This window comes from Girardinichthys multiradiatus, chromosome 22, assembly GCF_021462225.1.
Source record: "Girardinichthys multiradiatus isolate DD_20200921_A chromosome 22, DD_fGirMul_XY1, whole genome shotgun sequence".
NCBI lineage: Eukaryota > Metazoa > Chordata > Actinopteri > Cyprinodontiformes > Goodeidae > Girardinichthys > Girardinichthys multiradiatus.
This window is the reverse complement of record NC_061814.1, coordinates 27185692-27208374: the sequence shown is the minus strand read 5'-3', so window position 1 is coordinate 27208374 and position 22683 is coordinate 27185692. Positions and strand designations below refer to the sequence as shown.

Here is a 22683-nt window from a genome sequence, read left to right as displayed (position 1 = left end):
TAATTTTTATCCTAACAGTTGTAATCAGAGACAAAAAGGAAATGTAACATCTCATTACAATAAGGGAGAACAACCAGTATGAAACATTGTGCCTTTAACGCACCAAAACCATTATTTTACACCGATTACAGATCTCTCTCTCTCTCTCTCTCTTTCTCTCAACATATTGTGAGTGACATTTAAAAAAAAATGCCACTCGCAATATGGCGACCACGTTAACGTACTTCCGACGCTCTCTGTGCACGGAAGCTATGAGGAAGCATGACATAATAATGACATAATAATCCCAGCTGGTGACGTTGTGTAACTACATATCTTGTGAGTTACTTTTTTTTTAATCGTTGTTTGGTTACTGTATTTAATGGAGACTGTATATATATGGAGAGTTCTGATATTGTAGTTATGTTGACTGTGTGATTAGCAGTATGACCAACGCCGACGAGCAGGTGGCGATCTTAGCCGAATAGCTGATGATGTGTTCGGCTCTCTGTTAGCTTAGCCGGTTAGCATAGCCATATAAACAATAGAAGTCTGACGTTTATTTCTCTTTTATTTCCACACTGTAGCGCCATATGTTGTTGGGTTTTCCAGTATATGACGTGGTTAATATCGGCGATATTAAATTATATAAGTCGTTATGTATGAATGATTTCTAAATAATTGATATCCGTCTCAAAATAAGTTCCTTTTTATGGTAAGGAAAGCTAACGTTCAGTCCCGCTAGTAATGTAGTAATTATATATATTACTATTACTATTTATTTTTCAAGCAAGCTGTCGGTTTATATTAGGGGACGTATATTGACATTCCTTTGGCTCTGTTTGCAGCTGGATCATTATGCCTGTAGAAGCTGCAGAGCACCAGGCGTCCTCCTCTGTCTCCAGCCCGGTTAGTGCTGCTCTTACTCCAGGAGGTTCGGAGGAGGATGGATCTGCAAGGGGATCTGCTGTCTTTACTTTCCCTGAGAACAGTCAGGGTTCTGAGGCAGCTGCAGCCTACCCTGCCAACACTGGACCCGGGGAGGGTAACAGTGGTAAGCTATGCAACACATTCAGGAATAACTGACAAAAGAAAAACAATCTCACAAGCTGATTAAATCCCCTGGTATGTGTGGCACATTTAGCTGGCAAGCGGTCAGGAGCCTTGCTGCAGATCGACCGTCAGCGTATCCAAGTGGCATCTGCCAGTTCTGGAGCAGATGAGCTCCAAGGCCTCGGTGTGGCTGTGTACGACCAGGACGTCCTTGAGCAAGGTGTTCTGCAGCAAGTCGATGAAGCCATCCAGGAGGCTAGTCAGGCTGCTGCGAAAGCAGAGGCTGAGAAGGAGTACCAGTCTGTGCTAGATGATGTCAGGTAAGGAACAATGTTTGTAAATGGCTTGATTTGTTTTTTTGTTTTTGTTTTTTGCAACGTTTTCATGTTTTATTGAAGTGATCCTGAGAAAGTCCTTAGGTTTTTTTTGTTAGTTCTTTTTACATAGAAAAGCAGCTTTTATATATGTGTATACGTGTTTAGTGACCAATATGTCAGGAAAATCATTATAAAAACCCTAATAAAATTTCTGTACAGGATTTGTGTTTAGCCTGGGAAAGTATGACGTTTGATTCAAGTTGTTTCCAGGTCTGGATATGTGTGAAAAAAGGAAGCAAAGTATGGAAAAAGTTTTGTATTTCCAGGCTTTTTCCATGTCCTATTGTCTGAATGTTGTATTCATCCATCCATCAAAATATTAGACTGAAAATTAGGGAATTTCAACATGAAAATGTGTAGAAACCTTGGATGTCTGCCAGTGTATCTTTGTATTTTAAAACAACAAGGACAAACATTTGCTGGTAAAGCTTATCTTGCTTTGGTTGTGTGTCTTACAGGTCTGTGAAATCATCTTTAAAACACATCAACAAGATTATTGAGCAGCTATCCCCCTATGCAGCCTCCAGCAAAGATATCAGCAGGAAAATTGAGTCTGTAAAACGGCAGAAAGAAAATAAGGTACACTTGATATGTACAAAAACACACCAAATAAGTGATCAATAACACAACAGAAACACTGACACTAGTGAACAATATTCAACCCCTAAATAGGCAGTTTGGCCTAAATGATGATGACTTCTATAGATCTGCACAGGTCCGTCACAATATTGAGCAAATCAGGAAAGAGAGCAAACAAGAGCACTGGAGTAATTGCCTATTGAGATTTTTGTGTCACTCCAGCCCAAAAGAGTCATTACACCAATTCATCTGTATGCTGGAGACATTGTGATGTCTCAAGGCAAATGATTTTCACATATTGTCCAATACTGTTCCCTTTCTGGCAGGAGGTGTACAAAACTTTGCAAAAGGTATTCCAGACTGGGGTTCCTTTGGATTGTGTGTATTTATATTTAGGAGCTTTACCATCAGGAAATTTCTCCTGATGGTAGAGCAAATATTTATTTCAGATTTTAAGTGCTGCTTACAGGAAAGCTATAAATGGTTAAAACTAGAAAGACCTACAGCAGGTGAGTGGTTCGACATCATTTATGGCATTTTGAAGATGGAAAAGATGGATTAGATATGTGTCACCATTTCGACCAACATTTGACTAATGTAAGGTTCTGTATCCATTTCTATCACAAATGTGCACCCCAGTCTTTTACTGTTCTAAATAGCTTTGCTCCTAAATGTCTATTTAACAAATGTAATCCCTCACATGGTATCGGGAGAACCAATCATCTTTATCTTTAATGTTTGCGAAATTATTTGTAATCACACTGTGCAATTAGGTGGTAATGTACAGATGAAGGGATGAGAATGTTGAATTGTGTGAATAAACATGTAAATCATGAAAAATAGTGACACTAACTCCACAGCAATGTGTTGCAGGAGAAACAGCTAAAAAAGGTCAGAGCGAAACAGAAGCGACTTCAGGCCATACTGGGAGGAGAGGATGTTCAGAGAGTGGAAGCTGAACTGTTGGCAGAAGATGATGGAGAAGAAGGTGACGTGTCTTATTTTTTTACATTTAAGTGCCTTCACATGTACCTACTAAACATGCTATCCATGCAATGCTGACAATGTGTTTTTATGTAATTTTCTCAGTTTTTAAAGAAGAAGCAGGCAGACAAAATAAATGTGATTTAGGTCTGACATTTGTTTTAATATATATAAATCAGGAAAAAACCAGTGGCTGCTTTAAAAAAAATAAGCCATAGCTGAAATATTGCTTTTCAATCACAATATACAATTCCCATCCTCTACAGATTCACTGTTTTCATCTCAATATAATGTGAAATTTCTCCATGTCTAAAATTTGTCTGTCTTAAGGTATGTACTACGTTGACACACCGTTGGATTCATTCATAAGGTCTCAGACATATTGTAAAAAAAGCAAAACGATACACCTTAATTAGGCGTTGTAGGTGCAGCCCTGATTTCAAATTTGACTAATTTCTACTTTTTTCTATAAGTGTATGCATCAGAATTACTCAACATAGACCAAAATGGTGCAAATGCAGGGAGCTTCAAAGTTACGTTGTTTTTTTTGCCCAAAAATCAATCTGTTGGCTGTATTTGTGAGAAAAAAAATCACATAAACCTTGGTTGGGGAAAAAATAACTGATATTAGATTTTTCTTCTTGTGTTTTTCTTGTGATGTTACAGTTATTGCATTTTCACCATCAGTGTGTGGACAGTCAGCTGTGTCACCACACATTTAGAGCAGACTTTGGAGCCTGTTTGTTCCTGTTTAACAGGTGTGACAGAATTAAAAGCAACAACTGTAATGTAATGCACTAAAATTTAGCAGATTTAGTTATTAAAAAAATAACTGAAGCTTTATAAAGGCAGTTTTTTAGGAATACAAGTTTAAAGTCTTGTCTGTTATTATTATTATTATTATTACTGTTATTATTTATATTGTTTAGTATCATCCAGTTTGCTGTTTGTCTTCTCCGTGTTAAAATTGTGTCACATACACTAGGCACCAGGATGCACTATGGGAAGAAGGCAAACTGGTGGCTTTGGGCAGTGTCCTCCTGGGAAACGTTGAAGGCCTTACATCAATATGGATTTTACTTTGACAAGTACCACCTTCCTTAGCATTGTTGTACACCCTCTCGTGGAAGTAGTATTCCCTTATGGCAGTGACCTGTCTCGGCAGGATAATCCGTCATGCCACAAAGCAAAAATGGTTCAGGGATGGTTTAAACAACTAAGTTGGGGTGTTAATAATTCCCCCAAATGACCCTCATTTAAATCCAATCGAGCCTTTGTGGGATGTGGTTGACAAACAAGTTATACGAACAGAAGGTTCTGCTGCTATCATATTGGTTTCAGATACCACGGCAGTTTAATATCATAACATCTGCACACTTGGTGGAAGGTAACAGGGATTCCTTTAAACGAAAGTCTGTAGGATAGATTTGATGTACATGGATTTAAAAACTTTGTATCTAACTCTGCATTCTTGTGTGTTTTATTAGAACCTGGACCATCCACGCTGGGCAGCATGCTCATGCCAGCGCAGGAGACCGAATGGGAGGAACTCATCCGGACAGGCCACATGACTCCTTTCGGCACCAGAATCCCACAGAAGGAGGTAAAGAAGGAGCCTCGGAAATTGATGCTGGCTGAGAACTCTGCCTTTGACCAGTACCTGGCCGACCAGGCCAAGATGGCCACCGAGCGGAAGAAGGTACCTCTTCTTAAAAAGAAGAAAAGTTCTGCGCTCCACCTTGGTGATGGGACCAAGGTTAAAACAGGAAAAATAGTTTCCTCATCCAAGGATAAAAAACTGAAGAAGCGCATGCGAAAGCTGCAAATAAATGCTTTGAAGACCCATCCTAAGGCTCGATCCAAGGCTGAACCAAAGCCTCCTAAGCCACGGAGGAAACGATACTCAGAGGGAGAGCAAACAGACAGTGAGGGGTCAGAGTACCTGCCCAGTGATGAAGGACTGGATTTGGACCAGGATGAGAGGAACGCCATGGAAGAAGGCTTTGGGGACAATAATGATGATGATGATGATGAGTATGAACTAAAACCATACAAGAAAAAAACGGTTGGGACAGGAAGGAAGAAAATGAAGAAAAACAACAGTGAGGATGATTACTCACCTGAGAGTTCAGATGATGATAACGATGGCAGGGGTAAATCCAAAACATATAAAGACGATGGGGATGTGGACTACTACAGACAACGAATACGGTAAGATTAGTCAGAAACTCAAATTATAGCTGTATGCAAAGGTGAGAAAAAGTTTTTATCAGCTACTCGTGTGCATAAAGTCACATCTGTGAATTCTCAACGAACAACAGATTGAGACTTTTTTTATATTTTGCATTTTATTTGTATGGCAGTTGTGCAAATAGGCTATTGTTCTTGATTTTATTTAAGGTGAACAGCAGTTGGTTTTGCTAGCCCTGTAGTGCAGAGAGAGAGTTAATCCCAGATGAGATTGGCAGCTGTTTCTTGACTAAGCATATTCTGTCTCGGTTCTTCTTTTCTCTCTGCTCTTGCACTGGCCTAATTATCCTTCTGCACATGGTTTTATGCTCTCATTCACCCCAATGCTCAAATAAATAGAAGAGCAGCCCTAATGAGATTTCATATTTATAGCTGCCAAATAAACTGTGTTGGCACACGTATTTTTTCTAGACTTCCAGCAACTAAATGTCAATACAACATGTCATGATGCTGAGGCTGCTTTATGTGAAGCATGATATTATTAGAGTGGGCTGTATTTCTGGTTGGGTTGCAAGGAGGGGTGGAGTGGGGGCAGAAAAGTGTAATTAACTGAACCAATGCTTAGTCTTGACTTAATTAGTGAGTGTGGTCTCACAGGCCCAGCTAAAGGACCAGTTTTTTAAAAGAGTGACAGGACTGGGCCCAAATGAAGATGGATTCTTATCCTCCACACCTCACACCTTTCTGGGGAACTCGCACTGCTAATTGTCTGTATCAATCTTCATTTGCTGCTTGACGACTGTGCCTTTAACTGCCCTCTCCCCCTGCACTGGTAAAACTCTCCTCCTTAAAATAACTTATTTTGGTGTAAAATCTCCCCTGTGCTGAGGGTAAATATTTACAGCCCTAAAACATCTGCACATCTGTAAAGGCAATGTTTAAATTCTGTCTACGCATTTTGTGAAACTAAAGTGCATTGCAAAGTTATTCATACTCCTCAAACCATTTCACATCTTGTTAAGTGACGGCCGCAAACCTCAAAGTTTTATTGGGATTTTATTTGACAAACTTAGGGCTTAATTATGAATCAGAAGGAAATTGATAGTTTTTTTTTAAAGACTTGACAAATATAGCCTTTGTTGAAGAAGAAAGTCACTGTTGGAAAGACAAAAAGTTGTTTGCATTTTTCTACAAGCCATGTAGGGGACGTAACATACATGGAAAATGGGGCTCTGGTTAGATGGGAGCAAAATAAACCTTTTGGACTGGATTCAAAATGCTATGTATGGAGGGAAAACAACACTACACATCACCCCGAACACACCATCCCCATACTGAAACATGGTGATGGCAGCATCATGCTGTGGGGTTGCCTTCCTTTAGCAGGGACATTTAAGCTGGTCAGAGTTGATGGGAAGATGGATGGACCAAAGTTCAGGGCAGTCCTGGAAGAAAACCTGTTAGTCGCGGCAAAAGACTTGAGACCTGGCCGGATGCTGACCTTCCAGCAGGACAACAACACTAAACCTACAGCAAGAGCTACAGTGAAATGGTTAGATCAGACTATATTTATGTGTTTGAATGACCCAAAGACTTAAATCCAACCTTTACACTTTTACACTTTTCAGTTTTTTCAGTGAAAACCATTCATGGGTTTACACATAAAAATCCAGAAAGTGTGGCATGCACTTTAAATTTAATATTTTAATATTTATGCTATTCAAATGCAAGGACTTTAAATACTTCTCCAAGGCACTCAACTTAAATGTGGATTGCAGTATGATGGAACAAAATATGATTACATTATTATAATATTTTAAATGGATTAGTTTGTATATATGACATTATTAATTAATTGTTGCTTTAGGAGATGGAAGCGGCAGCGACTTCGAGAACGAGAGGAGAAGCGAGAAAGAGGGGAGGAGCTTACAGACGACAGCGATGCAGAATTTGATGAAGGCTTCAAAGTTCCTGGTTTCCTCTGGAAAAAACTTTACAAGTAAGTTCAGTGTGGACGACTAACAAGAAGAGTATTTGGCAAAATATGGCAAAATGTTTTAGAACAAACCATCTATCAACTAACATTATCCATGAACTTTGCCCTGGAGCACTCCCACTGATTTAGTGGCCTTTTTTGAGATGATAAAAACCAGAAATATCTTGATCACCAGGAGATAAATAAATTGGTTAATTGTTGAGGCAATTAATTGGTTATTACTAAAAACAAATTCTCTAACATGAGTATGTGTATATTTTGTCTGGCAACTCTTTAACATCTGTTAACTTGAAAGTCTGGTTCCTGTAACATATCATGAACACCTCTAGGTACCAGCAGACCGGAGTGCGATGGATGTGGGAACTCCACTGTCAGCAGGCAGGGGGCATCCTGGGGGACGAGATGGGATTGGGTAAAACCATTCAGGTCATCAGCTTTCTGGCTGGACTGAGCTACAGCAAACTAAGGACAAGAGGGTCCAACTACAGGTACACACACAGACACGCACTCACACATATATATATATATATATATATGTATATATATATATATATATACACACACTTACACAAATAAACTGTGTCCAGAGACTGTGTGTCTGTATGGTATGAATATTTGATCAGGAGGATTTCTGCTTGAGTGTGTTCGTCTGAATTATTAAACGTGTTTCAATTATCAGACTCCTCACTTTCTTACTGCAGACATAAGAGAAAACCCTTCCTCTCTGTTTGTGTGTGTTTGAGGAAGACTGTTAGTGTTTTCATGGCCTCCTAACATGAATGTCTGATTCATGCAAAGTGGGCAGGGCAGGCGTGAGATGGCTAATCAACCACAGAAGGCGTGGGGTAGATGTTGAAGATAATTGGGTTTTACTGCACGAACGACACTTTGTGCATTCAGTAGGTGGAGTTTCCCAGATGGTCAATACTCTGTCTGCTATAGACGCCCACAAATTGATTGTTTGCAAACTCAATTATGGTCTAGTATCAATAGCTTCCACCAGGCGGAGGCTCATATCAGCCCATTAGTACATGTTTGTGTGTTTGACAATGGTATTGTAAATCTTCACAGAGGAGCTGAGGAAATCTCCCATTAATTTCTTTGATTTTTATGTTGGAGTCACAGTCAGAGGAAAACGTTATATGCTTATTCCTTTAAGAACTATGCAGTTGCATGCAAGCCAGGCTCATATTCAGTCTTTTATTTTGCCAATCTCGATCACCAGCCTGGCTGAAACATTCGTCTTCTGTGTTTGGCTACAGATATGTCGGTTTAGGTCCAACAGTGATTGTGTGCCCAGCTACAGTGATGCACCAGTGGGTGAAAGAGTTCCACACCTGGTGGCCTCCTTTCAGAGTGGCAGTCCTGCATGAAACTGGCTCTTTCACCAGCAACAAGGTACTGTTTTTATTTGTATGTGCTAGCATTCATAATATGGCTTAAAATGTTTAATATCCACTAGAGGGCTGAATGTGGAGTGTTGGCGTCTCTCTGTGTCTTCCCTTCCGGTTTCCATCACCTAACGCATAGAAATTAAAAAAGGAATTTATTTTTGTGCAGAAAAAAACTATTATTTTGTTTATGTGCTGCAGGAAAAGCTGATTCCAGAAATAGCATCATGTCATGGCATCCTGATCACCTCATATTCAGCTGTGAGGAATTTGCAAGACAGCTTACAGCGCTACGACTGGCACTATGTTATACTCGATGAGGGCCACAAGATCAGGAATCCAAATGCTGGTGTTACCGTTGCCTGCAAACAGGTATCATTCACACACGCTAATGAGGAGGCACAAAGTTCATTCAGGAAATAAATCTTCGTCATCTGTCTGGTGTTTCCATCTTGTTTAGGTCGGGTATTAAGCTTCTTGCTTTCAGTAAATAGACGTCTCAGTGTGAAAAGAGCAAGTGGCCAGCAAATTGTGACCCTGCTATTCTGTTATTTTAACAAGCTAGCTTTACAGACAATCCTCCATCAGTCAGCAAACTCAGTAGTAATCACATTGTGAAATACGGTTTAAAAAGTTAAATAATTTTTTCCCTTCTTTTGTTCCACTTACTTTTTTCCCCCTCAATACCATTTTTAAATTTATTCTTATGTTATTTACTTTAATTTAAGTACAAGTAAATACAGTAAAAAGTGAAAGAAAGAAAAAGAAAAAAACATTTTTTTCTTTTTAAAATATATTTTTTGAAGACTAATGAGTTTACTAATCAGTGCACGGATGCTTGTTCAGTCAGCTTGTTAAAGTAACCTAGAACAGGGGTGAATGCCACAGCAGAGAGTGGTCCTGATTAAAAAGACGCTTGGTTGCAAGAAGGGCTGCATGACGTTAGAAAATCTTGTGATGGTGATATCTGGCGCTATTTGCCAATTTACTTCTTTCATCGATCTGTGACCTTTAGCATTTTGAACAGTGCCATTTATGTCCGGTGTGAGCATCTGCTGCTGTGAGACTCTGTCCAACTTGCTAAATATTGCATTAGCATGAAAAACACAAGTTCATAACACTTGAGCAATAGTTGTTGAATTCCAAAAAGTCCTTTGCGATATTAATGTTGCACACACTGATACTGCGATGTCGATATACAGGGTTGGACAATGAAACTGGGAGGTTTCATGGCTAAATTGGACCAGCCTGGTAACCAGTCTTCATTGATTGCACATTGCACCAGTAAGAGCAGAGTGTGAAGGTTCAATTAGCAGGGTAAGAGCACAGTTTTGCTCAAAATATTGAAATGCACACAACATTATGGGTGACATATCAGAGTTCAAAAGAGGACAAATTGTTGGTGCACGTCTTGCTGGCGCATCTGTGACCAAGACAGCAAGTCTTTGTGATGTATCAAGAGCCATGGTATCCAGGGTAATGTCAGCATACCACCAAGAAGGATGAACAACATCCAACAGGATTAACTGTGGACGCAAGACAAAGCTGTCTGAAAGGGATGTTCGGGTGCTAACCCGGATTGTATCCAAAAAACATAAAACCACAGCTGCCCAAATCACGGCAGAATTAAATGTGCACCTCAACTCTCCTGTTTCCACCAGAACTGTCCGTCGGGAGCTCCACAGGGTCAATATACACGGCCCGGCTGCTATAGCCAAACCTTTGGTCACTCATGCTAATGCCAAACGTCGGTTTCAATGGTGCAAGGAGCACAAATCTTGGGCTGTGGACAATTTGAAACATGTATTGTTCTCTGATGAGTCCACCTTTACTGTTTTCCTCACATCCGGGAGAGTTACGGTGTGGAGAAGCCCCAAAGAAGCGTACCACCCAGACTGTTGCATGCCCAGAGTGAAGCATGGGGGTGGATCAGTTATGGTTTGGGCTGCCATATCATGGCAATCCCTTGGTCCAATACTTGTGCTAGATTGGCGCGTCACTGCCAAGGACTACCGAACCATTCTTGAGGACCATGTGCATCCAATGGTTCAAACATTGTATCCTGAAGGCGGTGTCGTGTATCAGGATGACAATGCACCAATACACACATCAAGACTGGTGAAAGATTGATTTGATGAACATGAAAGTGAAGTTGAACATCTCCCATGGCCTGCACAGTCACCAGATCTAAATATTATTGAGCCACTTTGGGGTGTTTTGGAGGAGCGAGTCAGGAAACGTTTTCCTCCACCAGTATCACGTAGTGACCTGGCCACTATCCTGCAAGAAGAATGGCTTAAAATCCCTCTGACCACTGTGCAGGACTTGTATATGTCATTCCTAAGACGAATTGACGCTGTATTGGCCGCAAAAGGAGGCCCTACACCATACTAATAAATTATTGTGGTCTAAAACCAGGTGTTTCAGTTTCATTGTCTAACCCCTGTATTTGCGATATATCGTGGAGCTCTAGTGGCAACACATTGGTCAGTGTTGATTTTATCCAAGTTGTCACATAAAATAAAGTTCTTTTTCACAGATTGTTTTTACACTTTCCATAATCTGCCATTGATCGTTGCTCGTTTCACAATGGGACCATTTTTTTTTTTACTGAAAACATGAAGCATTAAAAGATCACCAATGTGAGACAATAACTTAATTTTCTTTAATTTTAGTTGAATAATATTATTGCTTTCTTCCCTTTAGTTTCGCACTCCACACCGGTTCATCCTGTCTGGCTCACCGATGCAGAACAATTTAAAGGAGCTGTGGTCTCTGTTTGACTTCGTCTTCCCTGGCAAACTAGGGACACTTCCTGTCTTCATGGAGCAATTTTCTGTGCCAATAACTATGGGAGGATACAGCAATGCCTCACCTGTCCAGGTATATGCCCTACTGTACAATGAAGGTGGTTAGTCAGGCTTTTAATCCCTTTTAACTTCATCATAAGGAGAAGTGGCGTATGGCTTAACTGTTGCCAACAAAATCCCATAAATGCATTTCTGCACAGTTCGAATGAAGAGGTCTGAAGGAAGGAAAGTGGAGCAACAGAGCCATTAAGCTTGGATAATGTAGGTCTGTGCAAAGGAACTTCAGTTCTTCCCTAATGTGTGAGAGTGAAGGAGGATAAAGTAAAAAGCCAGCGAGCTAAATTGTAGCTCTTTGTCATTAGTGTCTAATCGTTATTAACCCAATGACTATATAGATTTAATTATTTAAGCCGGCTATTGATGCTTTTTCCGCTGTCAATAATAAAAACCTTTACTAATTATTAATGTTATTAAATGTTCAGAAAGGGCAAGGCTCTGCTGCTTTATCCGGTTCTTGAAAGTCACAAAGCAGCAGAGCATCCACGGATGATACATACACAGCACGTATGTACAGACAGGTGTGTGTGAAAGCATATGTTTTCTGGGTTGATGTGCGTGTGGAAATTGGATCCATTGTCGAAGCGTGTTCTTGCAGCCCCAAGTGAATCCACTCAGCAGCTTGTGCTGAGATCGCTGGATCCTCCACTGCCCTCCTCTGATTCTTTCCCACTCTGACCTCCATTTAGCTCTAGATCCCTCCTTTTTATTTTCCCCTCCAGCATCACCAGTGGTGTCTTTGATGTCCCTGTGGACCCCCAGTGAGTTAATGTTTAAAAGGCTAACTGGCTTTTAGCACAAGCTTTAGATAAAATGTAGCAGACCGTTTTACAGCGGGGCTTCCTGGGGATGGAACCAAGAGTTTCTTACACTCCCCCTCTGTTTCCAATAAAGCTGATCAGTCCTAAGGATAAAAGAGGAGAGACAGAGTCCCCTGAGAGTAGAATTGCTCTGATCGATGCTTAATGGCTGTCCTGAGAAGGACAGCAACACGAAGAAGGCCATGAGAGAATCAAGCCACAGAAACCATGAAGTCAAAAACTTTGTATGTACGCTTTGAAGTGTTTGTTCATCTTGGATATGTACCTGTTGTCATTTTTGCAGATCCAGACGGCATTCAAGTGTGCATGTGTGCTGAGGGACACAATAAATCCTTACCTGCTCAGAAGAATGAAGGATGACGTCAAGGCCAACCTCTCCTTACCTGACAAAAATGAACAGGTACTCCCTAACGTCCAATCCTCTCAGCTGTCCAGGTGTTTTTCTGGTACGTTGCAAGTCTTTGGAATTCATCTGCAGAGCGTCTGATGACCGAGCTTGGCTCCTGTCAGGTGAAGCCAGCTAATAAAGTCCCTGTAAAGTAAAAGGAGTTGGTATTCATTAAAGTGGCTGGTCTCTGGTCTGTCCTCATGGCTGATGCTGGTTGACTACTCAGTCCACTTCAGCTCATTAAATCAGTCCCACAGGAAGGTGTTTTCTTAAAAAAAACCACACATTTCTTCCCACTAAGTTCTCCTCTCCCTCGCTTCACTTCATCAGGGCGTTTTAAAGTGATGTTCACTGCCCTTTGCTTTGTCCTTTATGTGTCTTTGTGTGTAGGTGCTGTTTTGCAGACTAACAGAGGAGCAACGGCAGGTTTATCAAAGCTTCTTAGATTCCAAAGAAGTTTACCAAATATTAAATGGAGACATGCAGGTAAGCCTCACTTTAAAATTCATATGATATAACATATCATAAATCTGGTTTTCTGAACTCCCTTTCATTTCTTTTTGAAACACAAAAGTAAAAAAAAAAATCTTAATTCAGGGAGTGATTCGTCTTTGCACTGAAGAAATATGTCTCCTTAACTTTCTGATCATGTAGAATTAACTTTACCTCAGAAATTAGGTGGCAAAACTCTTTTATTTTGCTTTTGTCTGCAGTTTATCATCAAAGCCAAGCATTGCAAATTTGAAGTCAGTTTCTGAGCATAATGTTAGCAGCAGTTCAGTGTCTTAGAGCTCGAAGCAGAAAACTGATAATCTAGTGGTTCTGCTTTTGGTTTCTGATACCGTTTGTCTGCTGGCAGCAGTTGAGAAAGTTTCTTGAGAGGATTTGAGGTGTTTCTGTAAATGTTCATGCAGTGGCTCTGAGGCAACCCTGAACAGCAGGTAGGGGCACTCCAGTTATCTTTTCAGCTCCCCTCACTATCCCCTGCAGGGCCGGATTATTTTGTTTAACTTTAGAAAAAATGTGCTGCGGGTTGTTTCATACAAGTACTTTGACTGATTTTAATGAACTTACAAAAGCACAATAAATTACATGTTGTTGCTGGTTGTTAATCTGACACGCAAAAAATTATGCATCAAAATCAATGTTGCTGTCAATCAATCCATTTCATGACCTAATAACCTTAATGAAATCTATTTTCTATTTCTATTTCACTATTTTTAGGGTTTTTAGTAAGTGTGGAGTTTAGTAGAACATACTGGCATTTTAAAATCACAAAAGTTTAATTAGTATTGATATAAATGTTTTAGGCTAAAGTAGTTTTTAAAGAATGGATATTTTTACTCCAGTTTTCTTTTTTGAAAGCTAAATGTTTGGTCCTAACGGCCTGTTTGTGGGGTTTTTTCGATCTCACACTGCAAGAAATAACGATGCATCAGAATCCCTGATTGATAAATGTGTATGCACTGTTTTATTTCTTTCATTTATTTTTTTGTCTGTTGCACACATGAATACAGTGATGAGCAGAGCAAAGCTTTGACCAGCAACACCTTCGGTTGCCTTATTCTCTGTTTACCCACTTTTCTGATGAATTTCACCTCATATCTCTTGCTCAGAGGCATTTGCATGTATAATTAAACTGAAACCAGTGACGATTAGCAGAAAAAACCACATGAATCTCACAACTCTTAACATCTGTTTTATTTTTGAAGATCTCAGCTAAGACAGCTGTGCCATTGTTTTTTTCATATTAGCCAGACTAATGAGAAAGATGCCACCATGTATCACCACTGACCAAATGCACGTGGTTGAAGAGCCATGGGTGACCAGATTGTTTGCACACACACCAACGCACTCCTATAGATGTATTCAGTGGTCCCTCTCAGTCCATTAACCACCATTACTAATGCAGTGACCACTGGGCCTTCATCGTGAAACACAGCCTTTATTGTCCGTAAATAAATTATGTAATTCATTCATGTTGACTAAAGTAAATGTGCTTATTTGTTTAAAAGCGCCACGCTGCACAACGCGTTGAGATTAACCATTTCTCTGCTATTTAGGTGTTCTCGGGTTTGATTGCACTGCGTAAGATCTGCAACCACCCGGACCTTTTCTCCGGTGGGCCCCGAATCCTGAAGGGAATCCCTGAGGAGCAGCTAACCGAGGAGGAACACTTTGGCTTTTGGAAACGCTCGGGAAAGCTGATGGTGGTGGAGTCGCTGCTGCGTCTCTGGTTCAAACAGGGCCATCGGGTTCTGCTCTTCACTCAGTCCAGACAGGTCAGGAACTATAACACAGATTTTTCCATTTTATATAGAATAGAATAGGAAACGTCTAGAATTTGATTTGGGTACTTTTCAGGTCTGGATAAGTATGTAAGAAGAAAGAGGGTATTAAATAATATTTACATATTCAGACATTATTTCCTTTCTTATTGTTGCCTTCGTTTATCGGTCAGAGCTTGTTTTTGCATTTTCCATTTTTAAAATCCTGACCACGGTAAAAGCTTTCGTCACAAATTCATTGTAAAGTTTTGTATTTGTATCCAAAATTCTCCAGACTGGAAAAGTCTAACATTTTGACATTAAAAATGTATCAGAACCCTCCAGAATAAAGAGTTTGTTTTTATTATGGAACACAAACATGCATGTTAGATTGTGATGTCATGTTTCCTTCTGGTGTAAGCGTGTCAGAGACAGAGGAAGTGTGTACATGTGACAGAGGCCCCAGCTGCTGCAGTCAATACCAATGAGATTATACCTCAGAGGGAACCTGAGACCCTCCCTGTCGGCATCTCTGTCCATGTAATATTAATCTGCTCTAATCCTTTTAGTGCTAATCCAGACCTCAGCCCCTAGTCTCCCCCCCCCAGTCTTCTTTTTCCTCCATGTCCCTCTGATGTCTTCATTACCTTGTTTCCAGATGCTGGGCATCTTGGAGGTGTTTGTAAGGGAGAAGAACTACTCATACCTGAAAATGGACGGTACAACCGCCATTGCTTCCCGACAGCCGCTCATTGCACGCTATAACGAGGTAAGGATTAGCCTTCCCTAATGGCTCAGAGTGTTTCCTGTGAAAATCCTGTCTTTAGGGACACCATGCTTCTGTGGACCACTGTTCAGCCTGAGGTGAAGACACTAATTGATGGCAATCTGTTGTTCAAAGTGGAGGTTTTTTGTTTTAATCTGTGTTTTATTAGTGTAAATATCATATTAAATAACACATTTCTTAATGTCAAGAGTTTGATTTGAGAAAACAGAGATGTTTTTATGTGATGAAATTGAATATTTGCCAAAAAAGATTATCAGAATATGTGTAAAAACTGTTAAAATGCTGCTTATTAACCACAGGCATTTTACCACGGCCTGTCTTTGTTACAGGACAAATCAATTTTTATCTTCCTGCTTACCACTAAAGTTGGTGGTCTGGGAGTCAATCTGACTGGAGCCAACAGAGTTATCATTTATGACCCAGACTGGAACCCCAGTACGGACACACAGGTTGGACTCTCGCATATTATCGTTCAAATAAAACACTCAACAGTTGCACCATTCCTCTTGCGTGTTTATAGAACCATGCAAATGTACTCGTGCCTCTTAGACCTTTTTTAATTTGGTCAGATTACTCCCCCAAATTACAGTTTACTTTATTGGGAATGTATGTTAATTCTTTCAATTAGGAAAATATTTAAAAATGTGTTTATTATTCAGCTCTCATAATCTGAAGTCTCTAAATAACATGCAGTGTAACCACCCGCCTTTAGAAGTCAACTAGTTAGTGCATAGAGTGTGCCTGTGTGTAATTTAGCCTCAGTGTGAATCCAGATGTTCTGTGAAGACCTCTCAGATTTGTTTGAGAACATTAGAAAACAAGCAGCTTTATGAAGACCAAAGAGCACAGCAGGCAGGTCAGGGGTCAGATTTTGGAGAGGTTTAAAGCAGGGTTATGTTATAAAACCATATCCCTCATTGTGAACATCCGACAGAGCACCGGCTAATCCGTCATCCAAAGATGGAAAGAGTTTGGCATAACTGCAAACATACCAAGACATGGCTGCCCACCTAAACTGACAGGCCTGGCAAAGAGAGCCTTAATCAGTGAAGCAGTCAAGAGGCCCATAGTAGCTCTGGAGGAGCTGCATAGACCCACAGCTCAGGTCTGTCAACAGGACAATAGCCTGCTGTGTGGAAAACTGCCACAAGACATAAAGAGGAAACCACAAACATGGAAGAAGGTGTTCCAGTCAGCTGAAACCAAAGTGTAACTTTTTTGGATGTAATGCAAAATGTAATTCGGGTGGTTCAGGCACATCACCATGAACACACCATCCCTACCATGAGACTTGGTGGTGGCAGCATCATGCTGTGCGGATGCTATTCTTCAGCAGGAACAGGGAACTTGGTTGATTGAAGTCAATTGAAAGGTAAATGGAGCTAATGGAGGGCAATCATGAGGCTGCAGAAGACAGAGGTCTACCTTTCAGCAGTACAGCAACCCTAAACATGCAGCCAGAGCTACAATTGAATGGTTAAGATCAACGCATATTTATGGCTTAGTCAAAGTCCAGACCCTCATTCACTCTAATGTGATCCATTGTTCACAGGCTCGAGAACGGGCGTGGAGGATAGGTCAGAAGCAACAGGTAACAATCTATAGGCTGCTGACTGCAGGGACCATCGAAGAGAAAATCTACCACAGGTGATCCACCACCTTCTTTATGTGATCAGTCTGTTATACACACAATATTACCTTACAGAAAACCTGAGATTTCAACACATTCTTGTGTTTAGTTTTCTTTCCATTGACCTTACAGACTCCTGCACGTTGTTAACTGCTTGCATCACTGCAGTTTAGCTGCTTGCACTGTCCCACTTCTCAGTAATTGAAAAGCTTTGCTGCAATATTAAATGGCCAATTGAGGAGTCCAAAACTGTTGCTGTGATGGGCTTGTGTCGGTGAAGTGCTCCTGAAAAAGCAGATTGAAAAACTGCAGGGATTCTATTCTGATACCTGGCAGCAGTGAACTTATTTAATTTTCTCATTCATCAGCCAAACTACTCTGCAGTGACATGATCAAAATTGCCTGCTGAGTTAAAAAGGCAAAACTAATTAGATAGAAGTGTCTAATTCTGTATTATATCTGTTGCCATCCAGGCAAATCTTCAAGCAGTTTCTCACCAATCGCGTTCTGAAGGATCCCAAACAAAGACGGTTCTTCAAGTCTAATGACATCTACGAGCTCTTTACTTTGGCTGATCCTGATGGAACTCAGGGGACAGAGACCAGTGCCATATTTGCAGGTCTGTCTGTCCACATTGTTATCAGAGAAACATTTTAAGGTGCTTTTCAATGTCAAAACTGTAAAATTTTAAATTTGTGAGAATGTCGTCAAAATGGTTATTTCAGTTATTCAATTGAAAAAGTAAAAAATGATGCATACATTCATTACTCAGAGTTTGATACATTTCATGTGTTTATTTCTGATCATTTTGATGACTATGGCTTAAAGATAATGAAAACACAAAAATCTGTTTCTTAGAAAATTAGAATATCACATAAGACCATCAAAAAGGATTTCAATAAAGAAATGTCAGCCTTCTGAAAATTATACAATATGTATTGTATGGTATATGCTTTCAATGTTTGGACTGGGCTCCTTTTGCATTAATTACTGCATCAAAGCTGGTGATCAGCTTGTGGCTCTGTTGAGATGTTAAGGAAGCCCGGGTTGCTTTAATAGCACCCTTCATCTTTTCTGTATCGTTGTGTTTGGTGTCTCTGATCCTCCTCTTGAAAATACCTCATAGATTATCTGCGGGGTTTAGGTCAGGCCTGTTTGTTGGTGAGTCAACCACAGTAACACCATGGTCATATAACCAGGCATTGGTACTACAGCAGTACAGGCAGAAGCCTAACCCTTGGACTTGAAAATACACAGTGGACCAATCCCAGCAGATTACATGGCTAGCCACAGTCTAAACTTTGTGAACTTCCCCCAAACTTTTAAATGAGCATTGCTGCAGAATCCTCTCAAGACTGTTATCCCTGTTGCTTGTGCACCTTTTTCTATCACATTTACCTTTCACTCAACTTTCCTTTTAAGATGCTTCGATGGGGCGCTCTGTGAACAGCCAACTTCGTTATCAATGCCCTTGTGTGGCTTTCCCTCCTTGTGGAGGATGTCATGGACTATCTGCAGGACAGTTGTCGACTCAGGAGTCTTCTGCGTGATTTTGTAGAGCGTGGCCATCACAAAAGATTTCTACATTAAGAAAATACAGGGGTTGGACAATGAAACTGAAACACCTGTCATTTTAGTGTGGGAGGTTTCATGGCTAAATTGGACCAGCCTGGTAGCCAGTCTTCATTGATTGCACATTGCACCAGTAAGAGCAGAGTGTGAAGGTTCAATTAGCAGGGTAAGAGCACAGTTATGCTCAAAATATTGAAATGCACACAACATTATGGATGACATACCAGAGTTCAAAAGAGGACAAATTGTTGGTGCACGTCTTGCTGGCGCATCTGTGACCAAGACAGCAAGTCTTTGTGATGTATCAAGAGCCACGGTATCCAGGGTAATGTCAGCATACCACCAAGAAGGATGAACCACATCCAACAGGATTAACTGTGGACGCAAGAGGAAGCTGTCTGAAAGGGATGTTCGGGTGCTAACCCGGATTGTATCCAAAAAACATAAAACCACGGCTGCCCAAATCACGGCAGAATTAAATGTGCACCTCAACTCTCCTGTTTCCACCAGAACTGTCCGTCGGGAGCTCCACAGGATCAATATACACGGCCGGGCTGCTATAGCCAAACCTTTGGTCACTCATGCCAATACCAAACGTCGGTTTCAATGGTGCAAGGAGCACAAATCTTGGGCTGTGGACAATTTGAAACATGTATTGTTCTCTGATGAGTCCACCTTTACTGTTTTCCCCACATCCGGGAGAGTTACGGTGTGGAGAAGCCCCAAAGAAGCGTACCACCCAGACTGTTGCATGCCCAGAGTGAAGCATGGGGATGGATCAGTGATGGTTTGGGCTGCCATATCATGGCATTCCCTTGGCCCAATACTTGTGCTAGATGGGCACGTCACTGCCAAGGACTACCGAACCATTCTTGAGGACCATGTGCATCCAATGGTTCAAACATTGTATCCTGAAGGCGGTGCCGTGTATCAGGATGACAATGCACCAATACACACAGCAAGACTGGTGAAAGATTGGTTTGATGAACATGAAAGTGAAGTTGAACATCTCCCATGGCCTGCACAGTCACCAGATCTAAATATTATTGAGCCACTTTGGAGTGTTTTGGAGGAGCGAGTCAGGAAACGTTTTCCTCCACCAGTATCACGTAGTGACCTGACCACTATCCTGCAAGAAGAATGACTTAAAATCCCTCTGACCACTGTGCAGGACTTGAATATGTCATTCCCAAGACGAATTGATGCTGTATTGGCCGCAAAAGGAGGCCCTACACCATACTAATAAATTATTGTGGTCTAAAACCAGGTGTTTCAGTTTCATTGTCCAACCCCTGTAGATTTGTAAAGTGTTCTAATATAATAAACTACCTTTTCCTAAATTAACAGAAATAAACACTTCCAAATAAGTTTCACTTTTTGAATGGAATTACTAAAATAAATGAAGTGTTTCTGGATATTCTATTTAATTGAGATGCACCTGTAGAAATTCTCCAAACGACATGTAAGAACAAACTGGACAGGTTATGCTTTTCTCTTTAAACAGGCACTGGATCTGACGTGAAAGTACCCAAGAAACCTGACAGGTTAAAGTCATCACCCTCCATAAACGGTGCCGACCATGATTATAAACAGCCCTCAGGAAAACATGTTGAATCCGCTTTAGAGAACAGAAACTCCTCTTCAAGAGAAATCCCTGCATTAAGAGACTGCAGCACATCTCCGTCCAGTGGAAACTATCAGGGTAAATCTAATGCACCAATGGACAGTCGGAGCACAAATCAAAATATAGAGATGAACAATTCTGCAAATATGCTGCATGTAAGAGACAATAACAACCCGGATTCAGTTGAGAAGGCAAACAAAGGCCCAAGCTCGGCTAGTTTTCACCAGCACAGAGACAAAGACAGAGGAAAGCAGAGGGAAAAGAGAAAGCACTGTGACTCCACTCATGTGGACAAAAGCAAGCATAAAAAACGTAAGCACTCCCGGGATGCTCGGTTCGAAGGCCTCCGCATCTCTCATCTGGTGAAGAAACGCAATTACAAGAAAGAAGAAAATGAAGAGAATTCGACACAAGATCAGAGAAAATCAGATGACTACGTCTTGGCGAAGCTCTTCAGGAAATCTGGTAGGCTCAATGTGCACCCTCTGCATCTGTACTATTTGAGCTGTTTGACTTGTATCTCATCTTTGTTGTGTCGTTTATCCCCTTTGGTCTTAGGTATCCACAGTGTGATGCAACATGACGCCATCATGGAGTCCTCCAACCCTGACTATGTTCTTGTGGAAGCTGAAGCCAACAGGGTGGCTAAAGATGCCCTCAAAGCGCTCAGGATTTCTCGTCAGCAGTGCAGGCTGCCTTTTAATAGCCCTCCTCCTCCGCCTACAAAGTAAGAGTTCTCGTTCATGCTCAGTTTATCTGAGGCTTTTCTTGTTTAATTTCAAACAAACATTTATTTTGCTGTGCTTTCTCAGAAAACGTTTTGGACAAAAGAAGAATTCTCTATTAGCTTTGCCTTCTTCTCAGTCTGTCCCCACTTCCATTAAATGCAAGGTAACATCAGTGCACTTTTCTGTATTTTGCATACTTTAAATTTGTAAAGCTTTGTGTTCAATGAAATATTTCTTATTTTTAGGATGCTGCTGTTGTGAAGACGTCTGTTGCAAAGAAACCAAGTGCAGGAGCACATTTTAGTGGGGAAGGGGCAGACAATGATTCTAACTCAGCCCAGCTGTCGTCCGCTTCTCTGCTGGCCAAGATGAAAGCTCGAAACCACATCGCTAAGCCCTCCTCCCAGGGAGCAGCAGAGGAGGTGGAAGAGGAGGAGAATGGCCCTGGAGCTCCAGGAACAAGCTCTCCTCCTGCTCCACCCACTGAGCACGACGAGCTGTTAGTGGATCTGCGCAACTTTGTAGCCTTCCAGGCGAGTGCGGACGGCGAGGCCACCACGCAGGAGGTGCTTGAGTATTTCAAACCAAGACTGAGCCAGAAACAGGCCCCCGTCTTCCGAGAGCTCCTCAGGAGCATCTGTGACTTTCATCGGACCTCTGGTCAGGAAGGTATCTGGAGACTGAAGGAGCACTTCCGCTGAGGAACAACTGTAAACAGTAAACTACATGGTGGGGGCTTTTAGTCCCTTATGGTTAAAGGTCATATGTTTTTGTAAATGTTTTTAGTTGTGAATTACACTCCAAACAAAATGTCATATTTTGACATACTTCAGGAATTCAACATTTAAATGGTGCTTTAAGGACTATTTCTAGTAAAGCCAGTTTCCTGTACAGCAATATGAAAGCTTGAAACTTAAGTTGAAGCATTGTTGCACACGTCTCCATGTCTTTTCTTGTTTGTTTTTAATATGCTTATCTTTTATTTTTTTGTCATATTGTCAAACTCTATTACCTCACATGCTGTCAGGTCAAATGTTTCGACTTGAACCACCTCACTTTTGTTAGATTTGTGATATTAATCTATTAAGGTTATATTGTGCCATTTTATAAATATGACTATACAATATAGGGGGGGCACCTGGTTTTTTGTGGGTGAATGGAAAACAATTGGCCGCTGTCTTTTACTTGAAATAAATTCTGTGTTTTTTCTTGCATATTTCTTTCTGCATAATGGAAGACAGGTCTGATTTTAATCGAATGTATTCTTATTAGCATTTAATACGTTAAACTACGATAACTAATCTATCTGTTTTATGGTGACTATTTGGCTGCAACACAAAAAACATGGAGATTTTGATCTATCGAGCAGGTTTCTGTGAATTAAATTAAATACTTTTTGGGACCTTTTTAAGGCTACTATAGTTTCCATTTAAGACCTACATGAGTTATA

General features: G+C 40.8%; 1 protein-coding gene across 2 annotated transcripts; it reads left to right on the top strand.

The window, feature by feature from the left end:
- Positions 1-266: 266 nt before the first annotated feature.
- Positions 267-22447, top strand: ercc6 (excision repair cross-complementation group 6). 2 transcript variants are annotated; one of them, XM_047352504.1, is made up of 22 exons: positions 267-318; positions 828-1033; positions 1124-1352; positions 1868-1988; positions 2862-2976; positions 4460-5183; positions 7030-7161; positions 7488-7646; positions 8421-8556; positions 8751-8921; positions 11256-11432; positions 12521-12637; positions 13016-13111; positions 14689-14907; positions 15551-15661; positions 16009-16128; positions 17232-17326; positions 17783-17928; positions 20386-20970; positions 21064-21232; positions 21318-21396; positions 21479-22447. In XM_047352504.1, the coding sequence occupies exons 2-22, from the start codon at positions 838-840 to the stop codon at positions 21932-21934; spliced, it is 4353 nt and encodes a 1450-aa protein (XP_047208460.1). In that variant the 5' UTR covers positions 267-318; positions 828-837; the 3' UTR covers positions 21935-22447. The 2 variants fall into 2 exon arrangements, with proteins under 2 accessions (XP_047208460.1, XP_047208459.1); XM_047352503.1 differs by lacking the exon at positions 267-318 and adding an exon at positions 442-694.
- The last annotated feature ends 236 nt before the right edge of the window (positions 22448-22683 follow it).